This window comes from Phyllostomus discolor, chromosome 8, assembly GCF_004126475.2.
Source record: "Phyllostomus discolor isolate MPI-MPIP mPhyDis1 chromosome 8, mPhyDis1.pri.v3, whole genome shotgun sequence".
Lineage (NCBI taxonomy): Eukaryota > Metazoa > Chordata > Mammalia > Chiroptera > Phyllostomidae > Phyllostomus > Phyllostomus discolor.
The window spans coordinates 95270237-95288680 of NC_040910.2; the positions used below are offsets into that span (position 1 = coordinate 95270237).

General features: G+C 35.0%; 1 protein-coding gene across 6 annotated transcripts in view; it reads left to right on the forward strand.

Moving 5' to 3' along the window:
- TRIM37 (tripartite motif containing 37) overlaps nt 1-18444 on the forward strand; it is an 89290-nt gene that overhangs the window by 27803 nt on the left and 43043 nt on the right. For all 6 annotated transcript variants that reach the window (XM_036033652.1, XM_036033654.1, XM_036033653.1 and 3 more), the window contains 5 exons: nt 4386-4436; nt 5528-5609; nt 7754-7830; nt 15146-15325; nt 18232-18346. In XM_036033652.1, coding sequence (XP_035889545.1) covers nt 4386-4436; nt 5528-5609; nt 7754-7830; nt 15146-15325; nt 18232-18346 — 505 coding nt within the window. The remainder of the gene's footprint in view (nt 1-4385; nt 4437-5527; nt 5610-7753; nt 7831-15145; nt 15326-18231; nt 18347-18444) is intronic.

The window sequence follows — 18444 nt, forward strand, 5'->3', positions numbered from 1 at the left end:
GTTAGTGAATTTGGAAGTGGTTTCTTCCTGGAGCTTCATCTCCCATACATTAAAAAATAATAATTGATCACATCTTATTTCATGAGTTCTTCTTTTTAAATTATTGTTAACATAACACCCTGTTAGTTTTAGGTTACAACATAATGATACCATATCTTATATATTGAGAAATGATCATTGTAATAAGTCTAATTTATAGTTTACATCCACCACCTTGTACATAGAAAAAATGCTTTTCTTGTGATGAGAACTTTTAAGATCTCTCTAAATAGCAGGATGCAAATATGTAGTACAGTGGTAACTGCCATCACCATGCTGTGCACCACAGTCCTGTGACTTGCTTATGTTATAAGTTTGTACCTCTTGTATCCTTTTTAGATTCCTCATATAAGTGATGAGATCACAGAGCATTTTTCTTTCTGTCTGACTTATTTTACTTAGCATAATGCTCTCCAGGACCATCTATGCTGTCTCATGTTCATTCTTTTATTGACCTTTTGAGCTTATTTATATCTTATCACACAGTGACTTTAACTCATTCACATGTATGTAGTCAAAAGGAAAACTCAAAAATGGATGAAATGCCAAAAGATTTTGAAGGTGACATGATGTTATCTCCAGACCCTAAAAGATCTGGGAATAACAGTTGATTGCATTCTGTGCATCTTTTTAGTTTTTATCTTGGGCCATCTTAGAAGTCTTCTAAACAGTGTATTCTTTTAAGCATGTTTAGACCACCCCTAAGCATTCTTTTAAGCATGGTTGTATGTTAGATTCACTTGGGATTCTTTTGAAAATTTAGCAGTGTTGCCTCTTACCCCAGGTCATTTGAAATAAAATCTTGATGATGTATTAGTCTGCTTTGACTGCCATAACAAAATACTCCAGACTGCATGGCTTACACAGCAAAAGTTTTTCTCCGTTTGGGGGGAAAGAAGTCTCATATCAGGATGCTGGAAAATTTGATTTCTGGTGAGACCTCTATTCTTGACTGGTAGACAGCCGCCTCCTCACTGTGTCCTCACGTGACCTTTTCTCTGCATGCCCAGAGCTCAGTCTCTAGTGTTTTTTCCTCTTCTGAAGAAAGGAGTCATACTGGGTTAGGGTCTTGATTTAACTTTAAGTACCTCCCTAAAGGCCCTGTCTCCAAATACAGTTACCTTGGAGGATAGGGTTTCAACATAAGAATTTGGGGACACAGTTCAGTCTGTAACACTGGATACAGCTAGGTATTTGCATTGTTTCCTTTTTAACTGTCCTTAGCTTACTCCTAAGTTGAGAGTTGAAACTACTGCTTCAGAGAAATTTATTGGTGTGACAGCCTTTAGTTCATCTTACACTTTAGAGGTTTATGAAATACTTTCAGGAGTTTCTAGCATGTTGAGGACTGGTATGTTTAGGAAACAGCTTTTGTTATAAAAATGGTTATGTTTTTAGCTGCCTTGTGATTGTACTAGACTGGTATAAGCCAGGGTTTTTCAGCGTAGGCATTGCTGGTATTTTGAGCTGGATAATTTTTTTTGTGGGGTGGAGGGAGCTTTCCTGTGTATGGTAGGATGTAGCACTGAAAGTACTTTGTCCTTTGCATTTGTGACGAAAAACCTTTCCAGATGTTTCCCGGGGGGCAGAATTGCCCATTTTAGAATCACTGGTGTAAGCCCTGGCTCCTTATCTCAGGCAAGGTCCCTGACACAGTTCTATAAACAGAAGGTCAAACTCTCTGGCCAGAACTCGGGTAGTTCTCACTGAATGATAAGTCTTTGTTTCTTTCAGAAGTTGATGCAACATTTATATTTTATTAAAACACTGAATATTATTTTAAAAACTGGGTATGTGCTATTAAGTACATCTAGGTGAACTAAGAAGTTCACTAAGAAACCAAGGCTGCCTCTGTGAAAATGTGGTCACTCATTTCAGTTTTGGAGATTGATTGATTGATTGATTGATTTTGGACCATTCTATCACCAGTGGAATGGAACCAATTTTGACATAAATACCGTCAATAAAAATAAGTGTTTTCCAACTCAAAGTATGGTACATAGATCACCTGTGTCAGAGTCGTCTGTAGTGTTTTTCCAAAAATGCAGATTTCCAGGCCTGGTCCTTGGCCATCTTTGGGAGTGTTATCTGGAAAATGAATGTTGAGCATCCTAAGTTATTCTGCACTGAAGTTTGGGGTCCACTGATATAAGTGAACTACTGTCTTGATACCGCTTGGCAGGCAGCTCTGCTTTAGACTTCTTGAGCATCAGTCTTGGTCATACCCAGTGACTATTTGGATTTCTGTTCCCTGTCTAACCACCCAAGGAGCTCAGAACCCCAACAGTCCCTTGCTTTTCACCACCTTTTTTGGGGGGTAGGTGAAAGGGACTGAAATTGGGAGAGGGAAGGCAGAGGCACATCAATAAAGAGGAAACCACTAAAAAATAAAAAAAAATTACAAGTCTGATAATCAGGGCACTTTCCATGGGTGTAAAGGTCACCGTAGGACTTCCTCTCACCAGGAATGTTTACTGTCTTACTGGAAGTTTTGGCTTATAAATTAACCATAATTTTATTACAAACTTAGTTTGTGAGTGGCAGTATACAGGACACAGGTATTTGTCTGTTGATGTATTGATCTGCAAAGAAAGAGGGCCAAATAAGAAAGGCCAGCACTTACTGACATTAAGTTACATACCGAAGTTCAGATGTGCAAAGCAGTGTGAGTGTTTCTAAGCTTTGAGATCATGGGACTGGATTAAGTTCTGTCTGTTGATAAGTTGGTGATTGAGTCACAAACTATGACTCTTATTATGGAGAATAAAGGGTCATTAAACAAATGCAGTGTTATTTATTAAAGACTGCACGCTTGGCACTGTTGTAGGTGCTATATAGCAGACGTGAAAGAGGAACTAATAATGTTACTGATTTCATATTCAATAGTAGAAAATTGTATATTAAATTCTGGTATGTGTTACTCAGTTTTATACTGAGATCAGAAATTCTGAAAAGGCCTTGGAAGATAGTTAGGATTTTATTGGGTAGATGGGAATAGGGTATGTGTACATGCACACTAACGTACATATGATAAGAACTGCTATGTTTAGAGGACAGTAAGGAAATTGTTTCGATCAGAAATTGTAGGTCTGTTGTTGGGGCATTGTATAGGTGTCCTGGGATAGAATGTAAGTGATAGAATTACCAAAAAAAAAAATGAATTCGGTGATCAAGACCAGAGCAGAGGAGGTATAGAAATAAAGAAAACTGAGACGATAAAGTGAAATGCACGTCATTTGCCAGCAGAGTTGTGACATCAGTACGATGGCAATAACCTCTAAGGGGTGAAACAGATGTGAGCTGTTCAGCTACACATAATTACCATAAAATAAAGAATCATGTATTTTTTAATCTGTATTTTTACTGGCAAACCACTAATTTTTTTTATGCACTATCATAGTGTGAAAATGCTGTGGATGTATCTTAATACATATCTTAATTTGGTAATCACAAATTTTCATGACTTGAACTTGAGAAAATATATCTGAAGATGTGAAATATCTTGCAGTTTATCTGTTTGATACATTTATAGTTTTGTATACTAAATGTGTAACAGTGTGTTATAGTACTGTGCATGACAGTGTCTTTATCATGAATGTTTAGTGACTGTGACGTCAGTGGTACTCTCATGACAGAGCTACAGACTGTTCATGTGATGTGAGGGTATTTGGCCCCAAATGTGGTGCCTGTCTCCTGTGATTGCAGTTGGCTTCTCTCTGGAGAAGCTGGTGTAACACTCAAGTTGCCTGAGGCAGCCTTGCTTTGCCAAGAAACTGTTAATGTGCTAGTCTGTCCTGAGGGTGCCCCCTTTGTGATTATGTGTTCTTATCCTATAAAACTCTGTAGGTTTGTTTGCTAGTAAATACTCTCAGAGTCTTTAGTGCCTGTTAGTATTCCTCATAATTTGTTTTGAAGAAGTAAGTTTGGGGATTTATTGTGATGTCTTTAGCTCTTGCTGTTTCTTTTGGTTTTTAAACCTGTTTATATTGGTTCCATAGTTCAGGTTTCCAGTCTAAGCATCGATTTCTTCCTTTTTCTATTTTATGAGTACTGTTTAAATGTCTCTTATACTCATTTTAATACTTTATAATATATTCCCTTTTAAAAATACAAAGTATTTGTTGAGTCCCCAATTTTATTGCAAACTTTTGGTGTTACCTTTTGAAGATTTTATCAGTTTATTTGATTTAATGTTATTTTTGATAAGGTTTTAAAATGTTTCCTAGGGACTTAGTTTAATAACATTTTTAAGATATTACTGAGGGACTTAACCTTGTTTTCTAACTAATTGAAATTTTAAGCATATATAAGCCAAATAATATTATTTTGCCTTTGCTTCTTTTTAGTGAATTAGTACCATCGTATGATTCAGCTACTTTTGTTTTAGAGAATTTCAGGTAAGAGTTTTTGAAAAATCTGGATTTTTGTATGTATACATAAGAGTTAGGAAGGTATTATTCCAGGGTAGGATGTAGACGTAATGAACTGTGACATTGAGTGTGGTCTTAGAAGAAACAAATTGCCTGTTGGAAACACAGTGGTCATTTGTTTGGATTGGATTATTTTTTCAGCACAGATTGGTTCTCTAGTCTGGGCAGAGAACCCATGTTTTAAACAAGCAGGTCCACTTAGCCTTTGGTAAGGTGGGACAAATGGGATGATTGTAGAGATCAATGAGTCCTTTACCCATCCTCAGAAATAAGATGGGAACAAGTCCATTGGGGTCCAGTTTATCTCAGCTCAAAGTGAGGAACTATGGATAAAAGGCCATTGTTGCAAGAAATTTGTAAGCTTTGTAACTTAACATGCTAATTATTTTAGCCATTACTGCTTTTTCTCTAAGATTAGAAGCAAAGATCTTAAAACAAAAAGGTCCTAAGAAATTGTCTTCAGGGGCCACATATCAAGAATATAAGGTCTTAACCTTGGAGAGGAAAATTCCAGGTGATAATGATCAAAATAAGGTCAAACTAAGAATTTACGTATCACTCCATATTTAATGTGTTTTTCTTAATGGGATAACTTTGTGGCTAAAGTATAAACTTTCTGAGGATTTCACCCATACATTGTTTCAGCACATGATCTTTCGTTTTTCCATTAAAAAAAGAATTATACTACAGGGATATGGGAAGAGAAACATTCCTGTTTTCTTTTTTAATGGTGAAAGACTGCTTGTTCAAATGGCAATTAAATTCAGGATACTTAGTTATTTTTTCCCTTTCTCTTAAATGTCACAGTTTTGAGGGTATTTTTAACATGAATTGAAGATAGTACTGAATATTTCAATATTACTAAATTTTCTTTTATTTCTGGATATAGTATATATAAATTTATCCAGTGTCATCTTGCTTAGTCACCTTCTTTTACTTTGTCCAGGGCTTGAAATAAGTAACATAAATAAAGTGGTTGGTTTGGTTTTGATCTTGGGATTTGGTGGTGGTGGTGGTGGTGGTGGTGATTATTATGCTTACTATTGTTATTATTTTAGCACTTTGCGCCAGAGAGCAGATCCTGTTTACAGTCCACCTCTTCAAGTTTCAGGACTTTGCTGGAGGTTAAAAGTTTACCCAGTAAGTTTTTCATACTTTCAGTAATTTTTTTAAACCCAAGGTCTTTCCTTTCAGGGTTTTGTAAGAAACCTGAAACACTAGTTCACTCTTTTAGTGGAGTAAGGAATTAATAACAATTTTATGAGTTCTATTACAAATGTTATAGAAAAACGAATTAAATAGGAACAGTATGAACCCTGACATACTGAAGAATCTTATTTACTGTTTGTAGGAACATATTTATCTTTAGAAGACATGTTTAAAATTATAATTTTAAAAAACTTTAAAAAAATAAAATACAGAAAGCCATCACAACATGTTTGTTTATCGCACACTCATTGTGCATTTCCGTATGTTCCTTTAATCTGTATATTTTCTGCAAATTGACAGCTGGATCTGATGGCATGATGAGATACATAGCCTATTCCTGTGGCAAGAATGTATGCAGTAGTGTGTTCTTTTAATCACATGATGTCTAGTCACATGTCTTTTTGCAGTATTGGCAGCTCTTGATGCCCATTGCCTACATCTGTCACTGCAAAACAGCAATATTCTCATGTTATTTTTTCCATTTATTTGTTATAAAACTTTTACAAAGAGGTACTTCCTTTATTATTTAGTTACTCAATAGCAGTTCATGTAGAAGAGGCAGGATTCTTTCCTGTTATCAACCAGTTTCCCTTATTCTCTGAAAGTGATTAATTACAATTTTAAAAACTATTTATGGACTCACAGGTTTACACACATTTGGTCTCTTCATGTTGACTTCTGTGTCACTTTGCTTTGGCCTTGGTAGTCAACCTTCATAGTTATCGTCCTTATTTCTTCCTTGGCAAGATGCTGTAGGCTCATCTTGTACTGTTTTTACTCCGTACTTGGAACTGGCCATTTTATCCAAATAACCCTGATTAATTTCATTTGGGCAATTGTATTTCAAGACCTAACTGGACAGTAGGTACGTTCATTCCTATCAGGTTGGTCACTGTTTCTAGGCCTTCTTAGCGAACAGAGCTAGGAAATACACAGGTAAATGCACATGGATGTTTCTGGGGACTGGTAATTTGTATTTATTTTAAAAATTATTTAGTATATTTTATTTTTAAGAGCAGTTTTAGGTTAACAGCAAAATTGAGTGGAAAATACAGTGTTACAGATAGCCCTTGACCCCACGCATATACAGCCTTTCCTACTGTCAGCACATCCTGCCTGCATCAGAGCCATAGGCACATTTGTTGCAGTTGATGAATTTATGTCGACATATCATCGCCCAAAATTCCAGTGTACCTTAGAGGTCAGTTTTTATGTTGTACATTTTATATGTGTTTTATTTGTTTGTTTTGAGCCAAAGACCATACTTGTAGATAAACTGGGTAGGAGTGTGTATCCTTTTAAAAAGTACTCATGTAAGCAGATTACTGGAGACACACATAGTGGAATAATTATCTTCTCAAAATCCTGTACTGGATAGAAATGTAAACTACTTCTCAATCGCCAGGCAGAACCTTAAATGACTATAACCTTAACATACAAAACATAGAAATACTTGTTACTTTCAACATCAAGTATTACCTTTTTCTATTTTACTCTATTAATATTAAATATAAATATTAATTTTTGTTTCATTCCTAGTGAAATTGAGTTTTTTAAACAAATATATTTTTCTTTGGGGTTTTCACTTTTCTTGGTTTTGGGTTTTGTTTTTTGTTTGTTTGTTTGTTTTTTAGAGAGAGAGGGAAAAAAACATCATTGTATGGTTGCCTCTTGCATGCCCCCAGCTGGGGACCTGACCCATAACCCAGGCACGTGCCCTGACTGGGAATCAAACTGCTGACCCTTTGGTTCGCATGCCAGGCCTCAATCCACTGAGCCACACCAGCCAGGGCTATTCTTGGTTGATTTTTAAGAGTTCTATGTATGTTAAAACTCTTAACTCTTTTCATACGTATTAATATTTTCATATGTGTTTTTCTTAATGAACAAAAGTTTTGAATTGTTAGACTCAAATCTTTTGGCCTTCTTATTATTTCTCATTGCTTTTGAGCTCAGAAGTACTTTCCAAATCAAATATGAGATATTACTCTGTATTTTTTATTTGTTTAAGTGCGCTTAATATAAATTGATCTGGAGTGTATATTTCTATAACTCCTTTTTTTTTTAATTTTAAGGATGGAAATGGAGTTGTTCGTGGTTACTACTTGTCTGTGTTTCTGGAACTCTCAGCTGGCTTGCCTGAAACTTCCAAGTAAGACATACAATTACATAACCATCTTTAGTGTGTGTTTACATTCATTCCTCTTATTATTTTTTAACTATTTTGTTAGTTACTGTACTATTTTGTGAAGGTGTACACTGGTATGCAGTCCTGGGAATAGTGTGATGGCATAGAATGGCAGTTCTCAAGTTGTATGGCTTCAGGACTCTTACACTCTTTGAATTTTTTAGGCCCTGGCTGGTGTGGCTCAGTCGGTTGGAGCGTTTTCCTTTTAAGCAAAAGGTTGCGGGTTTCATCCTTGATTGGGGCATGTAGGAGAGGCAGCCAATCATTGTTTCTCTCTCACACTGATGTTTCTCTCCCTCTTTCTCCCTCCCTTTTTACCTTTCTTTCTAAAATCAATAAACACGTCCTTGCGTAAGTATTAAAAAATAAAAATAAATTACATAAAAACATATATTGGGAACCCCAAGGAGTTTTCTTTGTGGGGGGTATATCTGTTGACATTTTCTGAATTAGAAGTTAAAACTGAGAAATGAGGGGAGGATATAGAGTGCATCAGTGGTGATGGATGGAGACTTAAAAAAAAACCAGTAAATATTCTCAGGAAAAACGTGAGGAGGGGAGGGGAGTGGCTTACCAATAGCCACTCACCTCACTTTCTGGTTTGCAGGTTAGTCAAAAAAAAGAAGAGAGAAAAGTGAAAAATTATATTAACTTTAATAACTTATTGTATATTAACATAAATAACATTTTCTTGAGAAAACTTTCTAAAGCAAAATACGTGGTGAAAAAAATTGTATTCTGCATTTTTTAATATCTTGATGTATGGCTTAAAAAGAAAATGATTGGATTCTCAGATCTGCTTTTATATTTATTTTGTGCAATAAGTTGTTTTGGTTGAAGTAAATATAAAAAATCTAGTCTCAGATTTTGAATGTCACGTAGTTGGGAATTTTTTTTAATGAGATCTGATTTATATCCCAATAAATTTACCTTATAAATAAGTGTACAATTCAGTAGGTTTTTGTATCAACCCCAAGTTTACAGGCAAAAGTAGGTTTACAGCTGTAAGTATGCAGAACACAGTTTATTCTTGTACTATTTATTATTAATTATTGTACAATTTTTCTTTTCTTTTTTTTTTTAAAAAGATTTTATTTACTTATTTTAGAGAGGGAAGGGAGGGAGAAAGAGAGAGAGAGAGACATCAATGTGCGGTTGCTGGGGGCCATGCCTGCCCTGACTGGGAATCGAACCTGCGATGCTTTGGTTCCCAGCCCGAGCTCAATCCACTGAACTACGCCAGCCAGGGCTAATTATTGTGTTATTTTTCTATACAAACAACTGTAAACCTCTTTTGTCCTACACTATACATGTCAAAATTTACCAAGTTATATACTTAAAATATGTTTAGCTTTATTCAGTTATACTTATGAAAACGGTTCACTCAAAAACAAACAATAAAAACTCCAGTGTTTTGTCTTGTATTGGATCTTTTATTTGTGCATGATTTTATAATCATGAATTGATCATTTGGAAACTAATGGTTTACTCAATATGCAGTTGACATATTTCATTTGCAGTATCAAATCACATTCATTGATTCATCTGGAAAGTCTAAAGTATTAGAAAGCTTTTAAGCTCATGTGGCACATATAAATTTTCCAGAATTATGATTTTTAAAAAGCTTATGTTTTATCATTGACAACAAGGATTGACAGTTCTTTTCCGTAGTTGTTTTGGTCCAGAAATGTCTGTCAGATGTCTACCATTGAATGTCTACAATTGAATACCCATTGTTTGTCAGTTCTTTCAGTTTCATGTTTCACACAAAAAAGAAACTGATGAGCTTGTAACTCTGAAACAAAGTGATTTCCCCAAGACAACCATTGCACACCACTGTTCAGTGCAAATACTTTATGTATGCTTTCCATTTTGTGACACCAAGAATTGAAGCTTAATAACATTTATCATTTTTTACTACTTGATTAAAGATGTTCTTGAAAGATAGCAATTTTTTCTCATCTGAAAGTGTGTGGCAATGAATTATATAACTACTGGTACATTTTAACCATCATTATAAAAGGCAAATAACATCTAGCATTTTGAAAATGGTTTTAACTTTTTGACTCTGAAAGGATTGTAAGGACTGGCCCCCAGGGGCGCACAGCCTCCACTTTGGCAATGTCTGGCGGAGACTAACCATAACCATTTGTGCTTGTCACCACTGGTGCGTCCAACCATGAAAATGCTAGTGATATGGAAAGGATCCTGGTTTTGAATTGTAGGTGTGTTTAGTCAGGGCTCTGCTCCAGTTCTCCTGTGTGACTTGAAACAGTGGACTTAACTGTATTGTTATCTAACAGCTGAATATGTGCTTTGTAGCATGCACTATGCGTTACATCAGCGATTTTCAACCTTTTTCATCTCCTGACACACACAAACTAATTGCCAAGTCTGTGGCACACCAAATCATGTATTTGCCAGTCTGACAAAAAAAAGGGTATAATGTTGATTTATTCACACTGGATGGCTGTTGTGTTGGCTGTTGTCATTTTTCGACTTCACAGTATAAGGGAAAAGAGGTCAGTGCCCCTGACTAAATAGTCAGGTATTGCATGTTTTAAAAAATCTTGCAGTGCACCACTGGTTGAAAATCGTGCTTGATATAATTTATTTTGCTTTGTTTCCACCTTGTGATCTGTTGGTTCTGTTAGCACTCCCATTTCGCAGATAGGACTACAATGTCTTAGTTAAGTTATTCACTCAAATTTAGCATTGTTAAACATCATTCTGTTTACCACAGATTGTTTTTCAGTCTCCATATTCTTTGTCCTTAACCACCAAGCTCTGTTTGATTTCCTGAAAATCAGCTCTGGTGATTGGAAGAGATAGATGTTGGGCAGAATTCCTGTAACCAGTTCAGTGATAATGGCATTTTGTTCCTGTCCCTGTCACTACCATTAATCTGGGCCTTTCTGTGTCTCTTGATTAATCTCTTTCTTGATTTACCTCTGTTTCTTGCTTTGGGAAGATTTTCCTAACTGATACAGAGATTTTGTAACTTTTCTGTTGTCTTTGATTTCATCTTGGTGTTTTTATTGTTGACTGTGTACACTTCAGGAACTTAAAAGTTTATATCGTCTTACAAACAGCAGTAACATCAGAGATGACGAAATATTAACATTCAGGATTCTAAAGTTGAAAAAGATTAGAATTTGTGTATTTGTTAGACATTATCTAATTACCTTAAGACTGTTCTGTTCTGAAAGAAGCAGATATCTGTTAATTTTCTTAATACTTCAGTAATTTTAGAGAAGAGTGTTGATACTTTTTCATTAAATATTGAAATGTCATTCAATTACGGAATTAAGAGTTTAACAGTGAGGTAGTTTAACTGTCAAAATGTGGAATAAAAACTGTATCATTATCCACATTTTAATATCACCTGGGACCTTGCAGAAGCACTTTTATATAATTTTATTATGCTTACATTTCTCTACATAATAGATGTGTGTTAGCATACGTGGGTGTGGGTTGTCAGGAAATCTGCACTTGAATGACATCTTGGAATTGACTGTTAATGGTATGTGCTGAGTGACTTGTTTTAGAGAAGCGAATTTCTTTGAGTTGTTTAAAGGAAAGAGAATTTTTCTGGGGGAGTTATTTTAATGGGACTAAAATTTTTAACAGTTGTTAAATTTATCAGGCTTTCAGTTTGATAGAAGGAAAGAATTTAAATTGGAATATTCTAATTTAAGGTTTTAGTTTTATGAAAGGTTGGGGTTGAGGTACTATGTAAATATTTTAACTTGTATTAACTGCCATCTTTATTAGAAATACAGCTTTGTATTTGCCACAATTTTAAAGAACTAATGCAGATAAAAGAATGTTCTCTTTTTTTCAGACATTATATGCATTTTCTTACAAAAGAACTGATTTTTCAAAAACATTTATATTGACTTTAAACTTCTACCTGTCTTGGTCCTGGTTGTATTTGACCATCTGTATTAATATCTTTCTCCCCAGATTTTTTTAGTATTTTTGTTTCTCTATGGGTTTTGAGTTTTTCATTATTTTTTTTTATCCTCAACTTAAGGACATTTTTTCATTGCTTTCAGGTAGGTGGTGCAGGGAGAGAGAGGGAGAGATTGATTGATTTGTTGTTCCACTTGTTTAAGCATTCGTCGTGCACCCTGACCGGGGATCAACCTTGGTGTATCAGGAACACCAAGGAAATCTGCACTTGAATGACAGAATGATCTGCACTTGGTGATGCTCTAACCAACTGAGCTACCCAGCCAGGGACAGTACTCGTTTTTAAAATAGTAAGAAGTTTACTTTTTAGGTGAAATTTATATGATATATAATTAACCATAATTGAATGCATTTATATTGTTTATAGTACCACCTCTCTCTAGTTTCAGAATGTTTTCCTCACCCTAGAACACCCTATCCCATTCCTCCCTTCCCCCATTCCTAGACAACTACTACAACATGTACTTTGCTTTCTTTCTGTATATTTGCCTAGTCTGGATATTTCATGTAAAAGTTCATATAATATTGGACCTTTTATACTTGGCTTAGCAGTGTTTTTCAGGGTTCACCCATGTTGAAGCATGTATCAGAACTTTATTCCTTTATATGATTGAATAATGTTCACTGTGTATGTATGCGTCTATTTATTTAACAATTCACCTGTTGATGGACATTTGGGTTGTTTTTATCTTTTGGCCATTATAAATAATCCTGTTGTAAATGTTCATGTACAAGCTTCTATGTGGACATTAATTTTGATTTTTTTTAAAAATACCTAATTGTGGAATTTAGGTGCTGGGTTATATGGTAATTCTACGTTGAACATTTTGAGGAACTGCCAAACTGTTTTCCACGGTGGCTGTATCATTCTGTATACCTACTAGCAATTTACAAGAATTCGTATTTCTCTGCATCCTCGCCAACACTTAATTATTTTTCATTTATAATTGTATTTCGTAGACATCCTAGTGAGTATGAAGTGGTATCTCATTGCGGTTTTGATTTGCATTCCCTTAGTGATCTCAGTGATCAGCTTCATTGATCTGAGTGGCTTTTGTAATACAACTTTTTGAATTTCCCATTCTTAAATTGGGTGGTTTTATCTTTTTGTTGGTAGACTGTTATGAGAGTTCTTTATATATTTTGTATGCTAAACTCTTACCAGTTACATGATTTGACAAGTTTCTCCCACTCTGTAGATTATCTTTTCCTTTCTTGATAATGTCCTTGGCACAAAAATTTTTAAATTTTGTGGAGTACAAGTTACCTACTTTTTCTTTTGTTGCTTATACTTTTGGAATCAAATCTACAAATCCATTGCCAAATTTGAATTCATAAAGTTTTATCCCTGTTTTCTTCTGAGAGTTATGGTTTTAGCCCTTAACATTTAGATTGTTGATCCATTTTGAGTTAGTTTTTGTAAATGGGATTTCAACTTCACTGTTTTTTTGTTTGTTGTTTGTTTTTGTTTTGTTTTGTTTTAGATTTTATTTATTTATTTTTAGACAGAGGGGAAGGGAGGAAGTAAAAGAGGGATAGAAACATCAATGTGTAGTTGCCCCTTGCGTGCCCCCAACTAGGGACCTGGCCCAAAACCCTGGCATGTGCCCTAACTGGAAATATAACCAGTGACCCTTTGGTCCTCAGGCCAGCACTCACTCCACTGAGCCACACCAGCCAGTGCTCAACCTCATTCTTTGCATGTGGCTCTCCAATTTTTTCAACACCAGTGGTTGAAAAGACGTATCTCCCCCCCCCCCCCCCCCCCCCTTTCTCTCTCTCTCTCATGTTGAAAGATCTTGGCACCCTTGTCAAAATCAGTTGTGCATCAGTATTTGGATTTATATCTGGACATACAGTGGTACCCTTTGTACTACATAGCTGGCCTTGCAATTTCCTTAAAATCCCAACAAAATATCACAGCTTTTATCTTGGTTAGTTTTTTGTGTCATCAATCTAGATAACATAGAGTGAGAGACACTAACATAAAAATCATTTGGCAGTACTTAAAGAAATATGCATGATATTTGTAGGTAAAGAGTTTTAATTTTTTTCTTTTGCTTTTGCCAATAGAAATAATCAGGTTGAGCTATTATGTTTTCCTTTTCAAAATTCACCTCTACCTCACTGTGTACCTAAAACTAATATGAAATAGTATTAAATGTAAAAACTGTAGTTGAAAAATAAACACACACAAAATTTACCTCCACCAAAAAAGAGTAACTTTTATGGCTACTATGGATGTAAGAATGTCCAAACTTATAGAAAATTTTTATAAAAATTTATTGAGCCCAGCTGATGACATATGCTAGGCAGCAAAATTTCAGATGCTCCCAAGAATAGCAGGTTTGCAGCTACTTTTGGGCATTTCAAATTCAGGAGGGGATGTAAGATTTAAGAAAGCAAGGAGGGGAGTAGATGAAAGGATAGTTAAGATTGTGTGCTCTTGAGGCTGAATAACCCCTTCCAGGGGTATTACTTCTAGCTGTGCTGACCTAGATGCACAAGAAGAGTGGACTGGAATAGCTTAAAACCTTTCACTAAAGAAGTTACAAGCCCGGGGCGTCACTACCACCATGACCCTGCCCACTTAGGAATTTCTGATCAGATCACCCTGTGAGGTTACTTGCCATAGAACCCCCTTTTTTATCCACATTAATTTTGAGTGTTCCTTCTAATTATCTTTATTTCTTTATTTTTCTTTCTTTCTTTATGTGGTAGTAGTGCTTTATTAGTAAAAATGAGTTTGGGGACTTGAAAGTTTTATACTTTGTAAGATAGGGAAATCTGAATATATTGGCTTTCCTGATGTATACTTGTTTTCTGCTAGAAAAGTTTATAGGCCTGAATTTCTGAATGCACACTTAATTTATTATAACTTGAGTTGGGAAAATGAAGTAGAATATTTCAAAATTTGTTTATTTTAAAGTTGTATGGTGATAAATCTCAAAATGGCAGAATTTTTACATGTGAGAAAATAATAGGTGATGACTATATGAAAAAATATGTAGATTTGCCAAAACAAACAGAAAGTCACTTTGAAAGTACTATTTTATACAAACGTATTTATTTACTGAGATGATATTTTATACCTGCTGAGTAGATAAACACTGAGAGGAAAGAAGGACCTAGTGCCAGTCATGTTGTGGTAGCCCATTCACATTGCTGCTGTCTTTATAAATAGTACAGTCCTTCTGAAAGAAATGTAATTGTATATATTGATAAATTTCTTTTCAAGTAATTACTTCATCTGTTTTTTATTCTGGTTCACCAACTATATTAATACTCTCTTTTTCAATTTGAGATATGAATATCGTGTAGAAATGGTTCATCAGTCCTGCAATGATCCTACAAAAAATATCATTCGAGAATTTGCATCTGACTTTGAAGTTGGAGAATGCTGGGGTTATAATAGATTTTTCCGTTTGGACTTACTTGCAAATGAAGGATACTTGAATCGACAAAATGATACAGTGATTTTAAGGTAGGAAACATTTGATGTTGTAGCTTTTATTATGAGGCAATAATGTCACCAGAACTTTCTTTTAAAGTCTATTCATTTAACAAAGATGAATATTGAAATTCATACTAACCATAACCTCACTGTGTTCTTAACCATTGCATTTTAGGAGTCCTGTGTAGTCAGTGATAAGTTGTTTAGAAATGTGTTTAACATCTAGTTAGTAATTCCATAAAAAGGAAATGACTTCTAAGGTCCCATTTATCTGTTGAACTTCTTGCAACCTCACTATTTGCAAATCAGAAAATAGTGAAAAATCACAGACTTATTTTTCTCACTTGATATTGTTCATGTTTGGACGACTGGTTTTACAGGCTTAATTTCCCAAAAAGATTTTCATATCCTTCTAGATAATAGCAAATTAAAAGTAAGGGAATAGAGATAAAAACCGAGGAAAATAAAGTGATAGTAGTTCATGTTATTATTTTTAAGAAAGGACAAGACAAACTTTCAAGCCACAAAAAAACCATTTAATGTTAAGATAAACTGGACAAGTCAGAGGCTTTGGTCATCATTACAAGAGGTTTTAATTTGGTGATAAAAATGAGGGCTTGAGTATTTAAAAAATAGGTTCAGCCCTGGCCAGTGTGGCTCAGTTGGTTGAAGTGTCATCTTGTAACCAAAGGGTTGCAGGTTCAATTCCTGGTCACGGCACATACCTAGGTTGCAGCTTCAATTCCCAGTCCAGGTGCTTATGATCACCAGTCTGGGCATGTGCAAGAGGCAACCAGTTGATGCATCTCTCTCACATCAATGTTTCTCTCTTTTCCTCCCTCTTTCCCTTCCCCTCTCTGTAAAAGCAATGAAAAAATGCCCTTGGATGAGGAATTAAAAAGATAGACTCAAATGTGTTTTGAACTGAGAGGTTGCAGTGTGTTTAACAGTTTAGAAAGCTTTCATCAAGACCATTTTAAAAGCTTTTTTTCCTTGAAGGGAGTTAGATATACTCTTAAATTTCATTTAGTCTGAGCCCTTTGTTCTTAAGCATGCTGGATGAGTTGCTGTTACATCCTCCTTTACTATTATGTGTTCTTTATAACTTTCCTGGGAGAACAAGAAGTGGAAAAAGATTATTACGTTTTTAATATAGAAAACACATTCGTGGCTTTGTCATCTTTGGGGGATTAGTTTAGTTCCATGTTATAACCTTTTAATTTTTTGTATTTTAAAAACATTATTCACCAAAAGAAATAATTAGTTACAATTTCGTACTTTTACCTTAGAGAAGATTGCAAAATTATTCAAACATCAGCCTATAAAAAGAGCCCTTCTTACACCCTTAGTCCTCTCCTTGCTGGAGTAGTGGTAACGTTGAATCTTCCTGGTGGCAATCTGTGTGAGCTCTCTTTTTTAATGCAGTTTATCCTACCTGTAGTTCTTTATTTAGGCCATCCTGTTTATAACGACTTTTTCTTACAGACTTAGTACAGGAACAGATTCCTGTTGTGTTTAATTATCACTTATTTGGCAACATTTACTGAGTCTCTGCCTGTCATTGAGCTAATATTGAGGGTAAGAAATGGTTTTTGTTGTCAGGAAACTCAAGATGAGATGGACAGATAAAAACAGTTTGTTCTGTAATGGAATTTTATATGTACGTATTAGAAAGTTACTTAAGGTTTTTCTATAACTACATATATATTTTTTATTAAAAAGAAAGTTAAAGAATTTTGTGCTTCCTGTTCTAATGGCACAAATAACTAAAAATATGCAGGGTTGACCATGGTTTTATTAGTCATTCAAAAATACTACTCTTCAGAAGGTCTTACCAGTGTCTTATTACTGTATATTGTCTGGGCAGTACCCACGCAGAATGGTGGTTGGGAAAATCATTCCTGCCCTCTGATGTGTGAGGATGCTTACGAGAAAGTAGAGACCTGTTGTGGATAACGGTCAGGTGGTCGGTGGGTTCTTACACTAGCTGTGAAATCAGGAAAAGAAGTGGAATGATAGTGAACATAAGGTTGGCAAGGCCTTATGTTGCAGGCTTCCAAATTAGTCTTGTATGACTTTTCAGAAACCTCTTTATGTATTATGTAATTTTTTTCACTGTAAATGGAGTCATGTTTGGCTTTGTAACAAAGGCAGAAGTTTTGTTGTGTTTTGTTTTTTGTTTTAATAAGTATTAGTTTTTTTAAAAAAACTATGGATAACCCTAAATATATTGAGGTCCTGTCATTTTTCCATTAATAGGCCTTAATATAGGTACTTGTGTGGTTTTTTTCCTTAACTCTAGTTAAAATATACCATATTGTAATACATGGAGAGTTTTGATTTTAAACTGCTATCTGGAAGGGTTGGGAATATACGTTATGGAGAACATGAAACTCCTTGGGGGAACTCGAATGCAGTCCTGGGTAGTTAACTTTTGACAATGATTTTTTTACTGGGGAGCAGGAAACACAGGAATGTGAGGTGCAAGAAGGAAGGGGGAAAAGCAGTGCCTAAAACAAACTGCCTATTTTGCTATGGTCTGACCTAGTCAAGAAAGGGGAAAGAAAGTGGGAGCTTCCTCCCCCTCGCATTGTATGGTCCTGTTCTTCCTGACTCATGGTCAATATTGAATTTCAGCTAGAGTATTATAGTAAGTATGCTTTAATAGGTTAATCATGATAGGTCATGTTAATTATTTAGAAAACTACACTAAGTTTAGACAACTGACTTACAGATGACTTTTCAGAACCTTTTTTTATTATGATTTGTGAACTGTATGTATGGATGGTGAATGTGAGGAGCTCTGAGTTCATTTTAACTTTGGCCTTACAGTGTAACAAAACTTGACATTTTAGAATTTATAGTTATAGATTCAAGGCTTGGTTGATAATATTTTACTGTTTGGATTATTTTTCATGTGCAGCTGTTCTTTTAAGGTTTCAGGTTCGTTCACCAACTTTCTTTCAAAAATGCCGGGATCAGCATTGGTATATTACTCAATTGGAGGCTGCACAGACTAGCTATATCCAACAAATAAATAATCTTAAAGAGGTAAGCAAAAAATACATATTTTGGTGGTTTAGTATTTCATTGTCTTACTGGCCTGTTAACATTTGTAATTAGATTTTGGATATTTACTGCTGTTCGTA